This window comes from Dama dama, chromosome 29, assembly GCF_033118175.1.
Source record: "Dama dama isolate Ldn47 chromosome 29, ASM3311817v1, whole genome shotgun sequence".
Classification (NCBI taxonomy): Eukaryota; Metazoa; Chordata; class Mammalia; order Artiodactyla; family Cervidae; genus Dama; species Dama dama.
In genome coordinates this window covers 65,858,425-65,878,700 of record NC_083709.1, presented here as the reverse complement: position 1 = coordinate 65,878,700, position 20,276 = coordinate 65,858,425, and the positions used below count along the sequence as shown (strand labels likewise).

General features: G+C 46.5%; 1 protein-coding gene across 1 annotated transcript; it reads left to right on the top strand.

Annotated features, from left to right (window-relative positions):
* Window positions 1-1,113: 1,113 nt before the first annotated feature.
* Window positions 1,114-15,397, top strand: VCP (valosin containing protein). Its single transcript, XM_061132164.1, has 17 exons — window positions 1,114-1,409; window positions 5,147-5,258; window positions 5,444-5,616; window positions 6,699-6,841; window positions 7,407-7,537; window positions 8,204-8,335; window positions 9,399-9,501; window positions 10,184-10,317; window positions 10,396-10,531; window positions 10,920-11,032; window positions 11,464-11,628; window positions 11,719-11,841; window positions 12,089-12,301; window positions 12,475-12,783; window positions 13,049-13,204; window positions 14,434-14,588; window positions 14,739-15,397. The coding sequence occupies exons 1-17, from the start codon at window positions 1,393-1,395 to the stop codon at window positions 14,842-14,844; spliced, it is 2,421 nt and encodes an 806-aa protein (XP_060988147.1). The 5' UTR covers window positions 1,114-1,392; the 3' UTR covers window positions 14,845-15,397.
* Window positions 15,398-20,276: the final 4,879 nt, after the last annotated feature.

Below are 20,276 nucleotides of genomic sequence, written 5' to 3'. Positions count from 1 at the left end.
GCAAGAGTACTGGAGTGGGGTGCCATTGTCTTCTTCGTTAATCCTTGTTACCTGAAAGCAAAAATTCTTAGAGGAGAGAGACAAGCAGACCTCTGAGTCTCAGATTTCCCACCCCCATTCTAATCCCAAATTTGGATTTCCACTGTCTGAGTCAAATATGTCTGTGTCAATAGAGGGTGAAGGGTGAATTCAGTCGACGGGCCCCCAAAGCTGCATATTGAATATAGTTAGGGCTCCCTGGCGGTTTGGACATGAATTTGAGCAAACTCGGGGAGCTAGTGAAAGACAGTGAAGACTGGCGCACTGCAGTCTGTGGGGTTGCAGAGGCGGAAACGACTTAGCGATTTAACAGCAACGACCTGGCATTTTGGGCCCATGGACTTCCAAGTCTCAGTGTACAATTTTCTTACTGCCTTGGGCTCTGTTGAATCTGCTGCGTGTTCTGTAGCTGCCTTTTGACTCCTTTCGGGACTTGAGTCCACTCCCTCCTTTAGCCATGAATATTAATAACTAGTGGAAAGGAAGCATGTATCTCCAAGCCCCGAGAAACTGTAAAGCCTATGGGATTACGATTATCAAAGGGTGTAATGACGATAGGGTAGAGTGGATTAAGAGCTGGGGTGCTAGTCAGAGTCCAGAATAAAGGTGGCTGGAGCCGGCGTCCTGAAGGAGCAAGGAGAGGGCTTAGAGTGGATACTCAGGCTTTGGAAGAAGACGGGTGTGTAGTTTATCAATACAACTGGATTAGACTAATATAAGGGTTCAATCCATTGTGCCAGGTTTTTCTAGTAGGGTAAACTCAGGAGCCAATGAACTGGAGCCAAGTGGGAGAGTCTGCCTCCCAGGGATAAAGGCTCTCTTTTCGCCAGTCGATCTGGCCCTATTCTTTTCGTTGATTGGTCGGAAATCCCAATCCGTCTAGGAAGCGTATCGTTGCGGCCAATTGACGTGACGTTACTAGGCGTGTTGCGCCCCTGAGGCGGGAGCCAGGCCACAAACGAATTTCCTGATTGGCTCCAGTCCGCGGGTTGCTGGGGAGAGGCACGGAGAGGCGGGCGGGAGTCGCCACGGCAGGCGCTGATTGGCTGGGGTGAGAGCACCTCTCCTTCCGATGATTCGGCTCTTCTCCGCTCAGTCTTAGCGAAGCGTCTGCAGCCGTCGTTTGAGTCGTCGCTGCCGCTACCCCCTCGCGGATCAGGCGCCAGCGCCGCCCGCCCGCTCGTCCACCGCCCTAGTGCCGCTGGGAGGAAACAAGAGGGAGGCTTGCGGGTTTGTCGCCGCCACTCGCCCCCTCTCCGGGAGAGCCGAGTCCCGGCCCAGTCGGTCGCCTGCCACCCCTCAGAGCCGTTACCCGCGGTCCGCCACAGCCGCCGGCTGGGAGAAGCGCGCGCCATGGCCTCCGGAGCTGAGTGAGTGTGTGCGCGTGCCCGTCCGCCCCCTGTGGGTGCGCGCACCGGGAGACCCACCGAGCTGGGTAGGCCCGGCCGGGCCTGGCTGTGGGCGCGTCTTGGAGGTGGAGACAGGGAACGAGGGAGAGGGAAGAAGAGGAAAGGGGCGAATGAGGAGCCGCGGACCCGGGCCCAGCTGCGCACCCGCGCGCCCCCTAGGCGGGGCTTGAGTTGGGCCTGGGTCGGGGCCTGGGCCAGATCGTGCTGTGTCATGCAGGCCCGGGCCGGCCTCATTGGCTCCTTTGGAACGGCCGTCCCGGCCTAGTGAGGTCTGCGGGCTCACACTGACGGCGCAGAGCCCCGGGGCCTTGCGGCGCCCACCTGCGATCTGATCTGCCACCCGCTTTGGGCCTTTGGTCCCAGGAGAGCGCAGGCCCCGCGGCGGGCCCAACGCCCTAACTGGGCCCGGTGGGCGTGGACTTTGAGCCACGTGAAGGCCTTAGCCCGGAGACCGAGGCGGAGGCCGGCGCTGGGAAGGGCCTGGGAACTCAGGGAAGCTCACGAAAGCCCTTTTAGAGCTGGGTCGGCGTGGCCAGTAGTTGAAGACCTGAGTGGTGAGAGGCTGTTGAGGAAAGGGCAGGCCCAGCCGTTCGCTTCTGGCAGCCTTCATATTAATACTTGAGGCCTGTTACTCATACGAGAAGGCTTTCGTCAGTTTTCCTTGATGTTGTGAAATGGGGTTCTTTAGGTTCTTGCTAAAATTCAAATCTCAGTTTTTTGTCGACCTTTCTAGATTTCAGCCTTTGTGTGTGAAGGTTAGAGTTCCCTTAAACTCACACATTCCTTTCCCTAAGCAGCTATGTTGAGAAATCCTGGGCCCTCTGCTTAGGAAAGCATCAGATAAAACCTGACCATCTCTGCCCATTTTAGAATCAAGAGCTTTAGATACTGGGGGTATAGGGGGAGACACTGCCATCCTGTGGAAACCCTTCTATGCAAATCAGTTTACTGAGTTTAGAGTTTAGGTGGTTTTTTTTTTTTTTTGAGACTTGTTCCTTTTTTTCAAGTTTCTGAATTGAGATGAAGTATTACTCAGGTGCCTATTTAAAAGAACTACTTAATAATTAAAGTAGTCTCTTAGTCTTTAGTTTCCAAGACTGAAAGTAAAAGTCCAGAATTCTTGGAACCTGGAGTCATAAGACGGTTTCTGATCTCTAGGTCATCTTGCTGACCCTTACCTGAACCCTGTCCAAGTCTCCTGTGGCCCGTTGGGGTTCTGAAAGGGGCCTGAATCATGCCGACTACCAGGAGGATGTCCCCCAAATCAGTTCTCCGGGACTGTTGGCCCAGGATCAAACTGAATTCTGTCATGTAGAGGTTACTTCCTTTGATCTCAGTAGATAGATGTGGAATTAAAGGTCTTTAACAGCATCCCACTCTTCTCCAGTGCCAGAGTCAGGAACGTAGGCAGAATGGAGATTTTCCTAGAATGCAGCTTTGGGGTTAAAATACAAAGTGATGGCTAGAGGCACCTGACATTTAATTTTTTTCTAGCCCTAGCCCTATACATCAGACAGGAAGATGGGCAGGCCTTGAAGGATATTTTGATGCGTGGGAGAGAGGGAGAATTGATGGATTTAAGTTGCTCTCTCATATTGACCACGGTGCTTTCCAGGGTGTTTATAAGCATTGGAAGAGTATGCCCCTGCAGCATTGTGATCACCACTTTTGGGTTAAAAAGTTAGTCACTCAGTCGTGTCCGACTCTTTGTGACCCCATGGACTGTAGCCCACCAAGCTCCTCTGTCTGTAGAATTCTCCAGGCAAGAATACTGGAGTGGGTTGCCATTTCCTTCTCCAGAGGACTTTTGGGTTGGGGGAGGCAAATTTAAGCTAAGGAAACTCCACTCTTGGAAGTTAGTTTAAAGGGAATAAATAAAGATCCAGGTTATGTGAGAGGGTCAGCAGAAAACTTATAACATTTTTATATGAGTGGGATTTGTGTAATATTACTTTTGAATATATCAGGACCAAAGGATGTAAAAAAAAATCCTGTTAACTTCCTAGCTGTTATTCTAGAGTACAGACGTCTTTTTTTCTTGCGAATTGTGACGATATTTCCAGTAAGAATACTATTTTGTCTTTTGTTGGCTGATAATTCCCAGATCCTCGAATGGTGCCTGGTGTATTTATGGAATTCTCAAGGCAAGAATACTAGAGTGGGTAGCCAGTCCCTTCTCTAGGAGATCTTCCCAACCCAGGGATCAAACCCAGGTCTCCCACATTGCAGGCAGGTTCTTTACCATCTGAACCACCAGGGAAAAACATATATATGCGTGCATGCTAAATTGCTTCAATCATGTCCAACTCTGTGCAACGCTATGGACCATAGCCTGCCAAACTCCTCTGTCCATGGAATTCTGCAGGCAAGAATACTGACGAGTAGGTGGCCATGTCCTCCTCCAGGGGATCTTCCTGACCCAGAGATCAAACCCGAGTCTCCTGCATTGGCAGGCAGGTTCTTTACCGCTAGTGCCAGGAAGCTCACACACACACAAACACACCCTTTGTTAATTTGTTGAGTGAAGAAATAGTCCATGGGAAATGTTTCTTTTTATTTATTCCTTGGTGTCTTCCATTGTCTGGCCTCCTTATTTGGGTTAATGCCCATGTTTTCCTGAGCCTTAATAAGAGAAGGTAAGACCTTCTCTTCAAAGGGAGAGCCCACAGAGAAATTGGTGTTGGGAAGTGGTTCAGGTAGTTTATTTAGGTAGTTTAAACTGAGTCAGACTCAGGCAACTTTGATTTAGACAAGAGGGATTTGGATTTGTCACATGTCTCAGCACTTCTTGGTTTTAACTTTTTGAACCAACTCCATGGAGTTGTGTGTCTTTGCAAAGATAACTGTGAAACTCCATTTGAGCTTGAGCTTCTTTCTGGTGAAGATTCCAGATCTGATAGTGTTGTGTGTTCGCTTTTTTCAAATATGATGGTCTTTACGCTTTGCATTCCTGTGGTGCACAGAATGCTCTGGCGTTCAGCAAGTTTAGCCAGTAGGAAGGGTAATTCTGGTGATTCTTCTTCATAGTTTCCAGGCTTACTCTGTGGGGCTTGGGGCCTCTCTCAGCCCCATGGGAGGTTGTCTTACTCACTGCAATAAGGTCAGCAAAGAAAGAGCTTGTGCTATGTTCTGCAATGCTAATCATACTAAACGTCATACCATATGCCAGGCATTCATATCTCACTTAAGACAGCCCATTTTGCCTTCAACATCTCACTATTTTAAGATAGTAATCCTCTGAGATGAGTGCTATTGTAGTCCCCATTTTATATTGGCCTCCAAAGAGGTCAAATCACTTGCCCAAGATCACAGCTAAGTGGCAGGGTTGGAATTCAGACCCAACAGGTCTGACTGCAGAGCCCCTTCTCTTAATTATTATTCTATACTGTCTATTTTCATTTCTCTAATTACTGCTCAGCCTCCACTTTTGTTTTCTTAGTTTCCTGACCCTAGGCAAGATCACCTGGGGCCTTACAGCTAGGATACCAGTACTTGGAATAATACCAAGAGTTGCTGAAACAGGAATTGTAATATATACTCAATAAGCATTCTTGATCCTGACTGACTTTCTCTTTATTTGGGCTCTATGTGGGGACAGCTTCATCAATGCACTATTTCTTTCCTAAGTGTGAGTTTTAGAGACTGTTGGGGACATTGCTGGAATTTGTTTTGGAACTGACTTCTTTTTCTCTTTCTAGTTCAAAAGGCGATGATTTATCAACAGCCATTCTTAAACAGAAAAACCGTCCCAATCGGTTAATTGTTGATGAAGCCATCAATGAGGACAACAGCGTGGTATCCTTGTCCCAGGTAAGTTGGGTCCACAGTCCAATCTTTGCTTACGGCACTTAACCTGAGGGCTTTTCCCAGGTTTCTTCTCTCATTTTTCTTGCAGTGACCACAGATAGAATGGGGTTTACTGGGAATCCCAACCTCCAGGGCTGCTGCGTATCCCCTGGCCCAGTGACCCAAAGGCCTTAACCTTCTTTCCCCAGCCCAAGATGGATGAGCTGCAGTTGTTCCGAGGGGACACAGTGTTGCTGAAAGGAAAGAAGAGGCGGGAAGCTGTGTGCATTGTGCTTTCTGATGACACATGTTCTGATGAGAAGATTCGAATGAATAGAGTTGTTCGGAATAACCTTCGCGTACACCTGGGGGATGTCATCAGGTGTGTGTGGAGTTCTTGGCCCCTCAGGGATGGGAGGCCAGAGGCTGCCCGCTGTCCAGGCAGTACCCCGACAAAGGCCTTGGCCCCTGCAGATGTTGGGAGCTTGCAGGCCATGGGAAGACTTAGGTTTCTAGGTTGTCTTTAGGCTTTGGGTCTGCCTCTGGGACTTCAAAATCTGCCTCTGCATGACCCTTGGGACAGGTTGGCATTTCTTGACTTTCTTGGTACCTTTATTTTTTTCTACCAGCGGTCACACCATAGACCTTGGTTTAGGATGCCATTTGAGGGTTGTATCTGCCAAATAAGCTTATAGCCTTGCATTAATGGCTTTTGTTGGGGCTAGGATGAGATGGAGCATGGGCATGGAAGGTGGACTCCTAGCAGGTTTGTATAAAGATCCAAGCTAATCGAGGTGAGAGGCATAGTTTGAGCCAGGCCTAGGATAGTTCCAGTCTGAGTGATTTTAGACTTTAGGCAAGAGGTTTCTCCATCTTGAAGTCATCACTGGCCAGTGCTACCCAACCATCTTGTCACCTGGCCAGGAACATCTCAGGCTTCTGATTCTTTTTGGGGGATTCTAGGTTTTATGGAGCCTTCTTCCTGGAAGTGCTTAGTCACTTTCTCAAGGTGCTTTGACCACCTGACCGAGATGATTTTTTCACTTGTATTTCTCTGACCCTGACACTTGTCAGACTGACGTCCCCTTTTGTAATGTTGGGTTACCAGTAGTAACCAGAATGGGTCATCCCTGGCTATGTCTCATTGAAGACCTTCCCTTCTGTGTCTTCGTGGGGACTCCAGATGTGTGGGTCTTTCTGCCTCACTGATGGTGAGTGGGCAGTCCCAGCAGCTTCTTCTGGAGGCCCCCCTCCCCCCCGTCACCCTGCCCTGCCTGTGACCCGTTCTGCTTGGCTGGTGCTCTGCCCTCGCTCCCGTCCTACCCTCTTGCCTCTCTTCACCTAAAGCCATCCCTGCCTTTTCTCTTTCGCTCGCCATCAGCTCTCTGTGCCAGGCCCTTTTGGACACCCAAGTGCTTGGGGCTGCAGTGTGGTTGGTAACGTGGAGTCTGCTTGCATCCTCAGCATCCAGCCTTGCCCTGATGTGAAGTACGGCAAACGCATCCATGTACTACCCATCGATGACACGGTGGAAGGCATCACTGGCAATCTCTTTGAGGTTTACCTTAAGCCATACTTTCTGGAAGCTTATCGACCCATCCGGAAAGGTGAGAGATAATTCTAAGGACTGAACTCAAGGGCTGTTGTAGGGATACCCAAAAGTAAACCTTGGTCCGTCTTTGTCTGTTCTCCTACATGTATGCATACACACACATTCTGCACTTGTGTACTCTCTCCTTTCCTGCTTCCTTGCACTTCCCCCTTTTCCCAGTCCCACTCCTTGCTCCAGTACAGTAAGCTATCTTTTGTATCTCTGAAGGAAGAGGTGGGCCATTTGGGGTGTATCACAGTCCACAGTGTATTTAATACTTAGCACAGTTCTTCTGTTCGCGGTTGTTGTGCAGGCTTGGGTTATATATACCCTAGAAGTCAAAAATCTTATGGGCTTCTTCCTGGCACATCAGGTTTTATTCACTGTCTTTTAAGGGGCAGAAGGACTCTTCACAGTTTAGCTTTCTCTTTTTGCCTGATGCTTAATAAGATGTGGATGAGAAGGAGAAAGGACAATATCTAGTGAACTTGGCATTCTAGATCCCAGGTTCTGATGGGGAATTCTTAGCTTTGTCTGGTGATAGGCACCTCTGACTGCTCTTGTGCTGATTGCTCTCACAGGAGACATTTTCCTTGTCCGGGGTGGAATGCGTGCCGTAGAGTTCAAAGTAGTGGAGACAGATCCCAGTCCTTATTGCATTGTTGCTCCAGACACAGTGATCCACTGTGAAGGGGAACCTATCAAACGAGAGGTGAGTTCTCTTCCTGATCCCGGTACCCTACTTTGTGAGTGCTCAGCGGGGCAGTAGTGTGGTAGTTCAAAAGAATCCTCAAGCTTGATGGTTAAGCTACTTCCCAGAGGTGGAAAGCATAGCTATTCATTTCTGGACCTAGGTGTTTTTAAGAAGTATCTGATATCAATAATTTTTAAAATCTAGATTGAGTCTAATGAGTCTAGTGGTTGAAATAAATTTTGAAGAAGCGATGCTGATGATCACATCTAGACCCCTGCCCGTTTCCCACAGTTTCTAGCTTCAGGTCTTAGGGGAGCCCACCGCAATAAGAATAAGGACAATGTAACAAGGAAAGGCTATGCTAGAAATCTTTGCCATGGAATAAATAAACAAATATACAGTAAAAGCAAAGATTGGAAATTCCCTGGCAGTCCAGTTAGGACTCTGCACTCTTACTGTTGAGGGTTTGATCCCTGTTGGGGAACTAAGATCCCACAAGCTGCGCAGCATGGCCATATGAATAAATTCTTGCCCTAGGGTTTTTTGAATTTTCTTTGAGGCATGATCCCCTTAGAGGAGAACCTTCTCATACAGCAGGTTCTCTACACCAGCTTTAGGGAAACTCAGCTTTTGCTGATCGTAGCATTCTAACCTTCTCCTTTTCTTTTTCTCTTCCATCTTCAGGATGAGGAGGAGTCCTTGAATGAAGTGGGCTATGATGACATTGGTGGCTGCAGGAAACAGTTAGCTCAGATAAAGGAGATGGTGGAGTTGCCCCTGAGACATCCTGCCCTCTTTAAGGCCATTGGTGTGAAGGTGAGTATTCTGGGCTCTGTTAGCCTAGGGTGGTGATTAACAACTACTCACTGTCTAATCTTATAATCTTAGGTCCTGTTTTCATATTTGTGTTTCATCATTGCCTTGGATTTGAGAGGAAGTACTACATTCAGGTTTATAAAACACTCTAAATTCACTAAAGCTGCTAATGGTCTGGAACAGAGTAGGCCAGTTAAGTTCTCTGTTGAATTTCTTTTCTTAATTACAACCCTTCAAAATGTAAAGACCGTTCTTATCTAATGGACCCTATAAATATATAAATAGTCTGTTTTAAATATTTATTATTTTAAGTCTTACCATAGTTTGCCAACTTGTCTAGAACAGTGTTGTCCAATAGCCATAAAGGAAATTTGCAGTGTGAAGGATCCTGAGTCCAGAATATTTGAGAACTGCTGGTCTAAAATGTAACATCTCAATTGTTCCTATATCATAGGACACCCTGAAGATGAAGTTTCCATCTATCCCTTTCCCTAGTATACATTGTGTAAATAAATTTATTTTTTGGGGGGATACTTTTCCATATCCTTCCAGTGGATAAAGCCAGAGAAAAGACAACTTCAAAGAGGAAAACTTGTGGCTTTTGGTAGGGGAAGGCATTCCAACATGATAATAAATCCTAGAGGGTTGTGATTATAGGAGTGAGTGAGCCTCTGGCCAACACTCTTAAATGGCTGAGCTAGTTCTTGGCTCTTACCTGTCTAAAGTCATCCCCTTGGCCTAATGCCCTCTAACTTTTCCTAGATCCAGGAGCTTCAGACTCACTCACACTAAGAGTTTCTTAGCGTGGTTTCTCTGCTCTCTTGTCTCCTATGCATTCATAAGTATTGTCAGCTTTCTGGCATTATTATCTCTGCTGCAAAGAGGAGTGAGTATGGTCTGAAGTAAAGTGTCTTCCTAGCAACTGCTATTTGAGGGCTCATTCAGAGTTGAGCTCTAATTCTCATCCCGTTTAAATAGAACCCTTCTTAGGCCATTTTAGGGTACCTGGGGTTGGGAGAAGATGAGAGTCTGAACCTAATCAACCCTCTGAACTGGTCCTCAGCCTCCTCGGGGAATCCTGCTCTATGGACCTCCTGGGACTGGGAAGACCTTGATTGCTCGAGCTGTGGCAAATGAGACTGGCGCCTTCTTCTTTTTGATCAATGGTAGGAGACTTGGTTCACTTTGTGTTTGGCTAGATTTCACTCTGAGCTAAGCATGACCCAGTCTCATGAGCAGGAGAACTCGTGGACATGCTCGTTTGTATACGTAGCCTCATGTATACTTCAGTGTTTGTATTCTGAAGTCCACTGCAGACAGATAAGCAGCAAGGGGAGGGTATGCTACTCTGGTGTCCCTTGATCTATCCCTCCTTGAGAAAGAGCATTAACAGGCTGAAGACATTAAAGAGGAGTAAGTTAGAATGAGAACTCAAAATGTCTATGCTTATTTGTTTGAGAGGATTTGGGGGAAGACTGGCTGAGATCAACTATCTCTTTGAAAATGATATTTCACTGAAATGATGCTGAAATGATATTTCAGTAGGACCAGTAGGGGTCCAACTGGTGCTGCTTCTGCTCTGGCCAGAGGTCCCACAGCATCTGCTGTCACCATCTTCATACCTTTCAGCTCAACTGAGATAAGTGTATTGAGCCCCTTGACTTCCTTTTATCCTGGCTTGGTGGCTACCCTGAGATAATTGTTCGTAGGGGCTGTGGGAAAGTAGGCAGATGTTACCACATTCTCACCCAGCACCTGTCTCTGAACTAGACAGACAAGATATCTGAATACTTTTGAGATTGAGGAGGGAGGTATTTTTGTCACTGCATGCGTTCTGTTTGCGTTCAGGTCCTGAGATCATGAGCAAGTTGGCTGGTGAGTCCGAGAGCAACCTTCGTAAAGCCTTTGAAGAGGCTGAGAAGAATGCTCCTGCTATCATTTTCATTGATGAGTTGGATGCCATTGCTCCCAAAAGAGAAAAAGTAGGAACTTAACCAAGGGGATAGTAGGGTTTTAAAAGGTCCTGACTTCACTTCTGACCAGACATTCTGTCCTGACAGACCCATGGGGAGGTGGAGCGGCGTATTGTATCACAGTTGTTGACCCTCATGGATGGCCTAAAGCAGAGAGCACATGTCATTGTTATGGCAGCAACCAACAGACCCAACAGCATTGACCCAGCCCTACGGCGATTTGGTAAGGACCCCAAATAACTCTTTTTTACTGTCTTTACTCATGGGGAGATTATGTCTCCAGTGGGCTTAATCCTGTTGGTCCCATATCTGTCCTTTGTCTAAGTCACCTAATCCTGAGGGTTTCTTTTCTTTTTTTTTTTTTTTGAGGATTTCTTGAAGCCCTTTGCAGTTAGGTAAAGAGTAGGGTCCTTTCTTTCCCTTATTCCATGTCATGTCCAGGGTAACCACCCATCCTGGTTTGCCTGAGACTGAGGGATTTCCCAAGATAAGGGGCTTTCAGTGCTAATACCAGACATTTCCTGGTCACAGTGGGATGGTTGGACTCCTTAGGCCTGGTCCCTTCTTCCCTATGCACCAGAAATGATCCCTGTCTATGCATCATCTCACAGGTCGCTTTGACAGAGAGGTGGATATTGGAATCCCTGATGCCACAGGACGCTTGGAAATTCTTCAGATCCACACCAAGAACATGAAGCTGGCAGATGATGTGGACCTTGAACAGGTGACATGTTGATGAGGGCTGGCCAGAAGTTCAGATGTCTTGTTTCCAGACAGTTGAAGGGAACTGTTTAGGGACAGAGTCTTCAGATATGAGGCGATTGATTTTAATTCCTGGGCAGGGAAAGGGAGGTGATCTGAGATTGAATCCAGGAAACTAAGGTTGGCATTTTTCTTGGTTTACACTGAATTAGGGTGAACCAGAATATAGGGTGAACCAGAATATTGGGGGCAGCTTTATTTCCAGGCCCCAAGTGCAGGCTTGAATACTTAAAAGTCCAGCTAATGAAAGGGCTGCTGGTATGTATTCAGGGAAATGGAGGACCCAGTGATAGGAGTCAGAGGAAGAGGGCAGGGTTCTGTTATCTAAGGCAGAAGAGAGATGTCTAAGCTAGGTCTCAGAGACAGGAGAGTAAGTGGATCTTCTCTCTGCAGGTAGCCAATGAGACTCATGGGCACGTGGGAGCTGACTTAGCAGCCCTGTGCTCTGAGGCTGCTCTGCAGGCCATCCGCAAGAAGATGGACCTCATTGACCTAGAAGACGAGACCATTGATGCTGAGGTCATGAACTCCCTGGCAGTTACTATGGATGACTTCCGAGTAAGGGCCACTCTCCCTTTCAGGTACACACACATGCACTTTGATCTCTTTCCTGGCAATTCTCATCCCCAATTTTTCTTCCCTTTTTAGTGGGCCCTGAGCCAGAGCAACCCATCAGCACTGCGGGAAACTGTGGTAGAGGTGCCACAGGTGACCTGGGAGGACATTGGGGGCTTGGAGGATGTCAAACGTGAGCTTCAGGAGCTGGTCCAGGTAGGGTGCTTGGTCCAGGGTGGGTCACTGCCTCAGCACATTGTCATTGGGCTGGTGGTATTGGGGTGTTGGCACATTCATTGCAGAAATTATGAGCATGATTCAGGAACCTGCTGTTCTGAGGTTGGAAGCACCAAGAAGCCTGTCGCCTTACACCATGAGATGGTGTGGGAGGATGCTTCTGTTAAGTTGGGTTTCTTTCAAACTGGGGGAGATATCCCTGAATCTTCTTTCTTTTTCTTCTTAGTATCCTGTGGAGCACCCAGACAAATTCCTCAAGTTTGGCATGACACCCTCCAAGGGAGTACTGTTCTATGGACCTCCTGGCTGTGGGAAAACCTTGCTGGCCAAAGCCATTGCTAATGAGTGCCAGGCCAACTTCATCTCCATCAAGGGTCCTGAACTGCTCACCATGTGGTTTGGGGAGTCTGAGGCCAATGTGAGGGAAATCTTCGACAAGGTGAGCTCCAAGTGGCTGGGCTATCAATTCACTTGCTTGGGAACAACTTAGGGGTAGAGGCTGTTCTTTGGGAGAGGTAAGACCATCCCTTTCTGGCAGCTCAGTTAACCATTTTTCTCGGGTCTGAGAGACCCAGCTGTGCTGATGCTTGAGTCCACCTGTCCCTCTCACAGGCACGCCAAGCTGCCCCCTGTGTACTGTTCTTTGATGAGCTGGATTCGATTGCCAAGGCCCGTGGTGGCAACATTGGAGATGGTGGTGGGGCTGCCGACCGAGTCATCAACCAGATCCTGACAGAAATGGATGGCATGTCCACAAAGAAAAATGTATTTATCATTGGCGCTACCAACCGACCTGACATCATTGATCCTGCCATCCTGCGACCTGGCCGCCTTGATCAGCTCATCTATATCCCGCTTCCCGATGAGAAGTCCCGTGTTGCAATCCTCAAGGCCAACTTGCGCAAGTCCCCAGTTGCCAAGGCAGGTGCAAGGTCTTGGGTCGTGAATCTGCAGGCTGTGGAATGCTCCTTGGTTCCTGGACACGGTTTCATTGGGGATTCCTGGGGTTATGGTTGAAAAGGGAAGATGGAAGATTTGAGGGTATTAAGATGATCTAGAATAAGGAATAAAACTGATGGCAGAGGATGGAACAAACTGGAATTGGGAGTACTTGGGTGGCTCAAAGATCAGTGAATCTCAGGGGAAGAGAGGCTAAAAGCTAAGGTAGCTCTGTTGCTTCTTTTAGGATGTGGATTTAGAGTTCCTGGCTAAGATGACTAATGGCTTCTCTGGAGCTGACTTGACAGAGATTTGCCAACGTGCTTGCAAGTTGGCCATTCGTGAATCGATCGAGAGTGAAATCAGGCGAGAACGGGAGCGGCAGACCAACCCATCAGCCATGGTGAGTCTGCATCCTTAACCCAGATGTGCTCGACGTAGGGAGCCAGGGGACTCTCCACAGTGCCCTAGAGTGTAAGGTTTTGGAAAGTTCATCTGTCTGAGAGGTTTAGCATGCCATGGAAGAGAAAATGCTGAGTAGATAACCACGTCCATCAGGAATTACAAAGGCTGAGAAGAAATGAGCACAGAAACAAATAGAGCAGGGCTGAGAAGCTAGGATCTATGGACCTATTCCTGGTGTTCCATGGACCCCCTGAATTAAATGCAGAATTTGATACGTATGTGTATATAAGCTCAATAAAGATAGGGACTCTTGTTATCTCGCTTGTTTCCCACTATATCATGGTACAGTGTTGGAAACTGACTTAATGAGCAAATAAGTAATTGGCTTTCTTTACCGTTAGTGATGTTTCTCTCCCTCTCATAAAAGCTTATAAACTACAGTGATCCAAAGTCACAGCAGTTCAGTAGCTTAGTAGAAGAGATAGGGTGTGAGCCTGGACTATAAGGAAAATAGAGGTTGGGTAAAGGAAGTGAGTCACACAAGTCAATTGCTTGAGGAGTAGAACCGCAGGAATTGGGGAACCTGGGTACAGTAGAGGTCGTGTGTTACTGGAAGTGAGGCCTGTGGGTAAGGTGTAATTCAGTTGTGATAAGCACTGAGAGTCATTGACATTTTCTTTTTGAAAATATAGGCTTATGAGGTATAATTTACATATTGTAAAATTCACTATTTTTACTATACTATTTCCATGCTTTTTAACAAATATGTTTTAAGTTTTCTAACTACTACCACAGTTGAGATAGACAAATTTCTGTCATCCCAAAAAGTTCCCTCATGCCACTTTTTCCCCTTTCTTTGGCTGCAGCGTGCAGAATCTTAGTTTACCGATCAGAGATCAAACCCATGCCTCCTGCACTGGATGACCGGAGTGTCAGCCCCTGGACTGCCAGGGAAATCCCTCTCATGTCACTTTAAATCAGCTTTTTGTTCCCACCATAAGCTCTTGGTAGTGAAATCTGGCCCTACAGTTTTACCATTCCCAGAATACATTGGCGGGTTTTTAAGCAAGGCATGACTCAGTTTTAGGAATATTGGCCTGGCAGCATATTCAAGTTGGATAGGAGAGGCCCAATCCGCTGCTGCAATAATGGGGTCAGGAAGGCTAGGGAAGGAATCCAGGCAGAGCCTTAACCAGCCCTGGTGGTCTGTGTTTACCCATCCTACAGGAAGTAGAAGAGGATGATCCAGTGCCTGAGATCCGCCGAGATCACTTTGAGGAAGCCATGCGCTTTGCCCGCCGTTCTGTCAGTGATAATGACATCCGGAAATATGAAATGTTTGCTCAGACCCTTCAGCAGAGTCGGGGCTTTGGCAGCTTCAGGTAACTAGGTTTCAGTGGGCTATGCTTAAGTCGTCTTGGGGAACTATACAACCAAGGTAGTGGGAGCCCTAAGGACACAAAAGGGCTAATGGTGAAAATCATACACAAGTCCTATCCTAACCCTCTTTTTTGCCTCTGCTCTTGATACAGATTCCCTTCAGGAAACCAGGGCGGAGCTGGCCCCAGTCAGGGCAGCGGCGGTGGCACGGGTGGCAGTGTGTACACGGAAGATAACGATGACGACCTGTATGGCTAAGTGGTGGCGGCCAGCGAGCAGTGAGCTGGCCTGGCTGGACCTTGTTCCCTGAGGGTGGGGGCGCTCGCCCAGGAGGGACCAGGTGTGCGCCACGGCCTGCTCCATTCCTCAGTGTGAACAGTTCAGCTGCAGTCAGACTCTGGACAGGGGGTTACTGTTGCAAAAAAAAAAATACAAAAGCGATAAAATAAAAGCGATTTTCATTTGGGAGGCGGAGAGTGAATTACCAACAAGGAATTGGGCCTGGGGCCTGCACCGTTTCTGCTGTAGTTTAGAGCAGTGCAGGGAACCTCTGTGGGTGTGAACAAAGGCATTGTCACCAGTCCCCACAGCAAAGCATCTGCACTTCACTCAATGCTGCCTAAGCCCTCCCTTCCCCCTACCCAACCTGGGCCGGAGGGCGAAGGGCTACAGTTGCTGGGTGTTTATATAGAAAGTAGGTTGATTTTTATTTTACATGCTTTTGAGTTAATGTTGAAAAACTAATCACAAGCAGTTTCTAAACCAAAAACGACATGTTGTAAAAGGACAATAAACGTTGGGTCAAAATGGAGCCTGAGTCCTGGCCCCTGTGCCTGCTTCTTTCCTGGGAAGGGCCTTGGGCTGCTCCTCACTGCCAAGGCACGCTTCCAAATGTGAAATACTAGAAGTGAGGTTGCACCCTCTTCCCCTCCTAACATTGGTGTGCTGCTGCCTCGCCCAGTGTCTGCGGTCTCACTGCATAGGACTGCAGTGGAGGGCAGGGCACAGCCTGATGCAACTTCAGAAGTGGGGAATGTGACGTCCTCTACCTACATTTGATGGGGATGCTGAGACTAGGCCTGTAGAGTCCCCTTTCCCTGACCAAGGCTGGGTTGGCGTATAGTCTCTGTCTGGAGATGGATGTTCTCTTGATGCATCTTAAAATTTTCGTATATTCATGTTCTGGTTGAGGATCACTTACAATTATGTCCATCTTTATGTAATTTGTATTATAAAAACATAGCTTTTTTTCTAATATAAAATCCTAGTTTTGGATGTGTTTCTTTCTAAACTGAACATCCTCCCCTGCTGCTAGTTTTTCAGACGATTGCTTGCATAACTTTGTCCAGGTGTGGTGTGTCCTCCTCGTTCAGCATGGACCAGCGTAATCACCTAGTGTTTCTGGGATTGGTATCGTGGTGCCTTACTGAAGAGTGTGATGCAGAGAAAATAATCTGCTGAATCAACCTAGTCATTGTAGTATTTACACCAGCCTCCAGTTTGACATTTATAGGTAGGTAATCTGCAAGGTCTCAAGATAGTTACACAGGCTAATTAAATTGGGGCATCTTGAACTCATGTGCTATGAAATAGATATTCTTACACTTCTGTGATTTGCATTGACCCTCCCTGTTAACTGTGACACTTTTCCCTACCAGATCTTGTCGTTGCTCCTCCGTTGGTTTTCACACCGTTTAGGTATCCTAATGGTTCAGCTTTCAGTCTTCTTACTCTCACATTGTTGCACATCTCATCCCCGTGGCAGCCTAACCTCAGTGAGACCAAAGGCAAGGTCTTTTGGAGAAAAGACATTTGGTACCTCTGCATCAAGCTGTGGGAATAGAGCAGAAGGCAAGATCCCACAAAATATGTGGAGGGTACTAATGATTAATAACGTTACAGAAATTTATGTTAGAATGATTGCTTTGCACTCACTTACAACACAAAGTATACCTATAGGGAAGGTGGTTGGAACTCTATAGACTCTTTAGGAAAAAACAAGAACAGACTTGTGAGAGGCCTGGTTTTGCTTCTGACATGTGTGCTTATAGCAGTGTAGCATCAAACAAGGAAGGCTCTTAGCTCTGCTGGGGCCTCAAGATTTCTTTGATAAAATGATTGACAGTGCTTCGTAAACTGTAGAAGGCAGTGTGAGGGACAGTTTGTTGTCAGCATGCACCTGCAGAATTCTGCATACTTATACAAATAGGTGAACTGTAAAGCCAGTTTCTCTTTTCCCCCACAAGTTTCCCAGGAAGAAATTGGAATGTAGTATTATTATAGTAGATCAAGTTCTATGATTAGAAGATGAGTTTCTAACCAAGAATATGGCATCAAATTAGATCATAGAAGAAGAACAGTTTACCACAGAAGCAAAATCAAAGATGGAACTATAAATCTAACTTTTGGAGATGTATTGGGGTCCAAGATACTGATCCTGCAAGTAACCTTGAGAGTCTAGTGGTTACATAATGCCCAGGAGGAACACAGGGATTGATCATTGCTTTGAGCTGATCAAATGTTAAGTGAAGTGAAAGTCTGTTGTGTCTGACTCTGCGACCCCATGGACTGTACAATCCATGGAATTCTCTAGGCCAGAATACTGGAGTGGGTAGCTGTTCCCTTCTCCAAGGGATCTTAAATAATTTGTTAATCTTGCCCAGGCCTACAAACTACTGAGGGCTTAAGACTTAAGAACATGATGTGGATTTTTTTTATAAAGCTATTGAGAGATGCATAGACTTAATGGCCCAAAGGCAAGTAGAAATTAAAATTGCATTGTCTTTGAGACTACGAGACTTTCTGGAGGTGGATAGGTGAGAAGGGAAGTACCTTCAGTTCTACTGTTAGCAGGTGGTGAGTTGATATCAACCTGTATATACAGTTCAGTTCAGTTCAGTCGCTCAGTCGTGTCCGACTCTTGCGGCCCCATGAATTGCAGCACGCCAGGCCTCCCTGTCCATCACAAACTCCTGGAGTTTACTCAAACTCATGCCCATCGAGTCGGTGATGCCATCCAGCCATCTCATCCTCTGTCATCCCCTTCTCCTGCCCCCAGTCCCTCCCAGCATCAGGGTCTTTTCCAGTGAGTCAACTCTTTGCATGAGGTGGCTAAAGTATTGGAGTTTCAGCTTCAGCATCACTGTATATACAAGTTTGGGCTAAATAAAGCTTCGGAACAGAATAGTAACAATGAAAGGAGGCAGAAGCAGCCGCATGTGACTTCCGACTGGCTGTTTTTGTCAACCAGATACACAGGGTGAAAAAAGCAACTGGTGTGGGAGTGTGGACTTGACCTCACAGAACCTCACTGTCTTTGAAGAGCTTAATAGCTACAAAGCCAGTGCTATCAACAAGGCATAAGCTGTTAAGGCAGCAAGGAAGGGGAAACCATACCAAGATAAGGGAATCTCAGAAGCCTCTGGAGGTAGTCTGAGCTGGATGTTAAAGGAAGGTAGGAGGCTTGATGGAGTCAGAGCCTAAGAAGCATTAGGTTGACTAGCAAGGAAGTGAATTCTGAGAGTCCAAACCACATGAAGAACCTCAAATGCCAAGTATGACTTTATTTTAAAGATGTCATGAGTCCTCTGGGGGTTTAGGCAGAAAGTAGCCATCAGATTTCTAGACAATTCACATTTCCCCCCACTTTTTTTCCTGTGGCATAATTTCACCCAACAATTTCCAATGTACAGTACAGTATTGTCAACCACATGTATGTTGTTTCATGTAGACAGTTCACTAACACCCCTTCTGCCTCTGCCTGGTGTGGCTTGTGGGATCTCCGTTTCTTGACCAGGAATCAAACCTGGGCTTCCACAGTGAAAGCACTGAGGCCTGTCCACTGGAGCACCAGGGATTTCCTGATAAATCACTTAAAAAAAAAAAAAAAAAAACTTGGGGAATTTCCTGGTTGCCCAGTGGTTAGGACTTGGTGTGTTTACTGCTGTGGGCCTGGGTTTGATCCCTGATTGAGGAACTAAGATCTGCAACATGACCCCTGCCCCGCCCCCCCAAAAAAATTGTGAGATAGTCATCTTTTTTTTTTTTTTTTGAGGGTAAAGGAGGAATCAAGGATGGCAGGTGTCTGGCTTTGTATTGGGGTAGACGTGGTACACCCCTTCAATAGGAATACACACATTGAAAGAAAAGATTAAAGGGAAAAAGAGGTTTTGGACAAGTTGAATATGTGGTTAGATATGCAGATCTGAAGCCTAGAGATGGTTTATAAATGACCCATGTTTTGAAGTATAGCACCTAAGGGAATGGGTTGAAGATGTTTTTTTAATGCCGTTGATAAAATTAGACATCTTTTTGCAGGGATGGGGGAATCAGATACCCTAATCAAAAGTTAGATTAATAGTCTAAATGTACATCTGTGGGAATTCCTTGGTGGTTCAGTAGTTAGGACTGCACCCTTTCCCTGAGGAGGGCACAGGTTTGATCTCTGGTTGGGGAACTAAATTACACAAGCTGCGAGGCACAGTCATAAGTAAATAAGTAAACAAGTATACGTCCATGAAAGTGCTAGAATAAAGTGTTTTAGAAGCCGTAAAGAAAAATGTTGATAGATTTAAACTCTGGCATGGTAAAAATCACCTTAAAATTAGAAAATAAACTACATAAATTGGGAGAAAATGTTTGCAGCAAATGTAACAGGTTGAATTAATATCTGTGATAGGCAGGATAATGCCATTCCGGACCCTGCCTGCTCCCCACCCCCCAATGTCCGCATCCTAATCCTTGGCACCTATGCATGTTATGCTATATGGCCAAAGAGAAAGTTGCAGATGAAATTAAGGTTGCTAAGCAACTGACTCTAAGATAGGAAGAGTATCTTGGATTATCAAGATGGGCCCAATTTAATTAAAAGTACCCTTAAAAGTGTTACAGGGAAGAAAAAGTGACATGAGAAGTTAACTTTCTTTTGCTAGTTTTGAAGATGGAGGAGAAGGCCAATAGCTGAGGAATGACGGAGCCTCTAGAAGCTGGAAAGACAAGGAATGAACCCTGCCCAGTGCCCACAGAAAGAAATATGGCCCCACCAACCTCTTGATTTTAGCCCTGTGAGACATATGTCAGACTTAACAAACTTTGTGTTGTTTTGTGGTAATTTGTTATGGCAGCAGTAGAAAAGTAATAACTATTATAAACTGCAATAAAAAAACAAGTATACGATATGATAGAAATCCAGATGACCACTTAACATAGGAAAAGGGACTAAACTTTTGTGACCTTGGGATGCATGAGCTAAACCTGAGAAAAAGAGCAGAGGGCTGACAGGAACTGGCTAGATAGATTTGTGGATCAAGTAAAGAAGGAGATCATGCCCAGGACCAGTAACAGCTATCTATCCTCAGATCAGTTGTGCTCCTGTGAAGGGGTGTATTTTCCTTCTATTGACTTCCTGCAGAGGTTTTCTTAGGGGCAGCACTGGTCTGTGCTTTCCTGGCCCTAACAACCTCACCCTGTAGAGGACTCCAGGTTGATCATGTGAATAGCTAGAAAAGAAAGTTAAACCCATAGAATCCCAAGCTTGTGGGACCCTGATCCTGGGGATGTAACAGCTGCAGCAGCATAGGGAATTGACATTCCCAGTACCCCAGACCAAAAAAAGACCTGAGTGGGATTTTTCTAGTTCAGCTAGTTTATTAGGATTTCCTTTGTCTCCCCACCCCCCAACTGGTTTGACT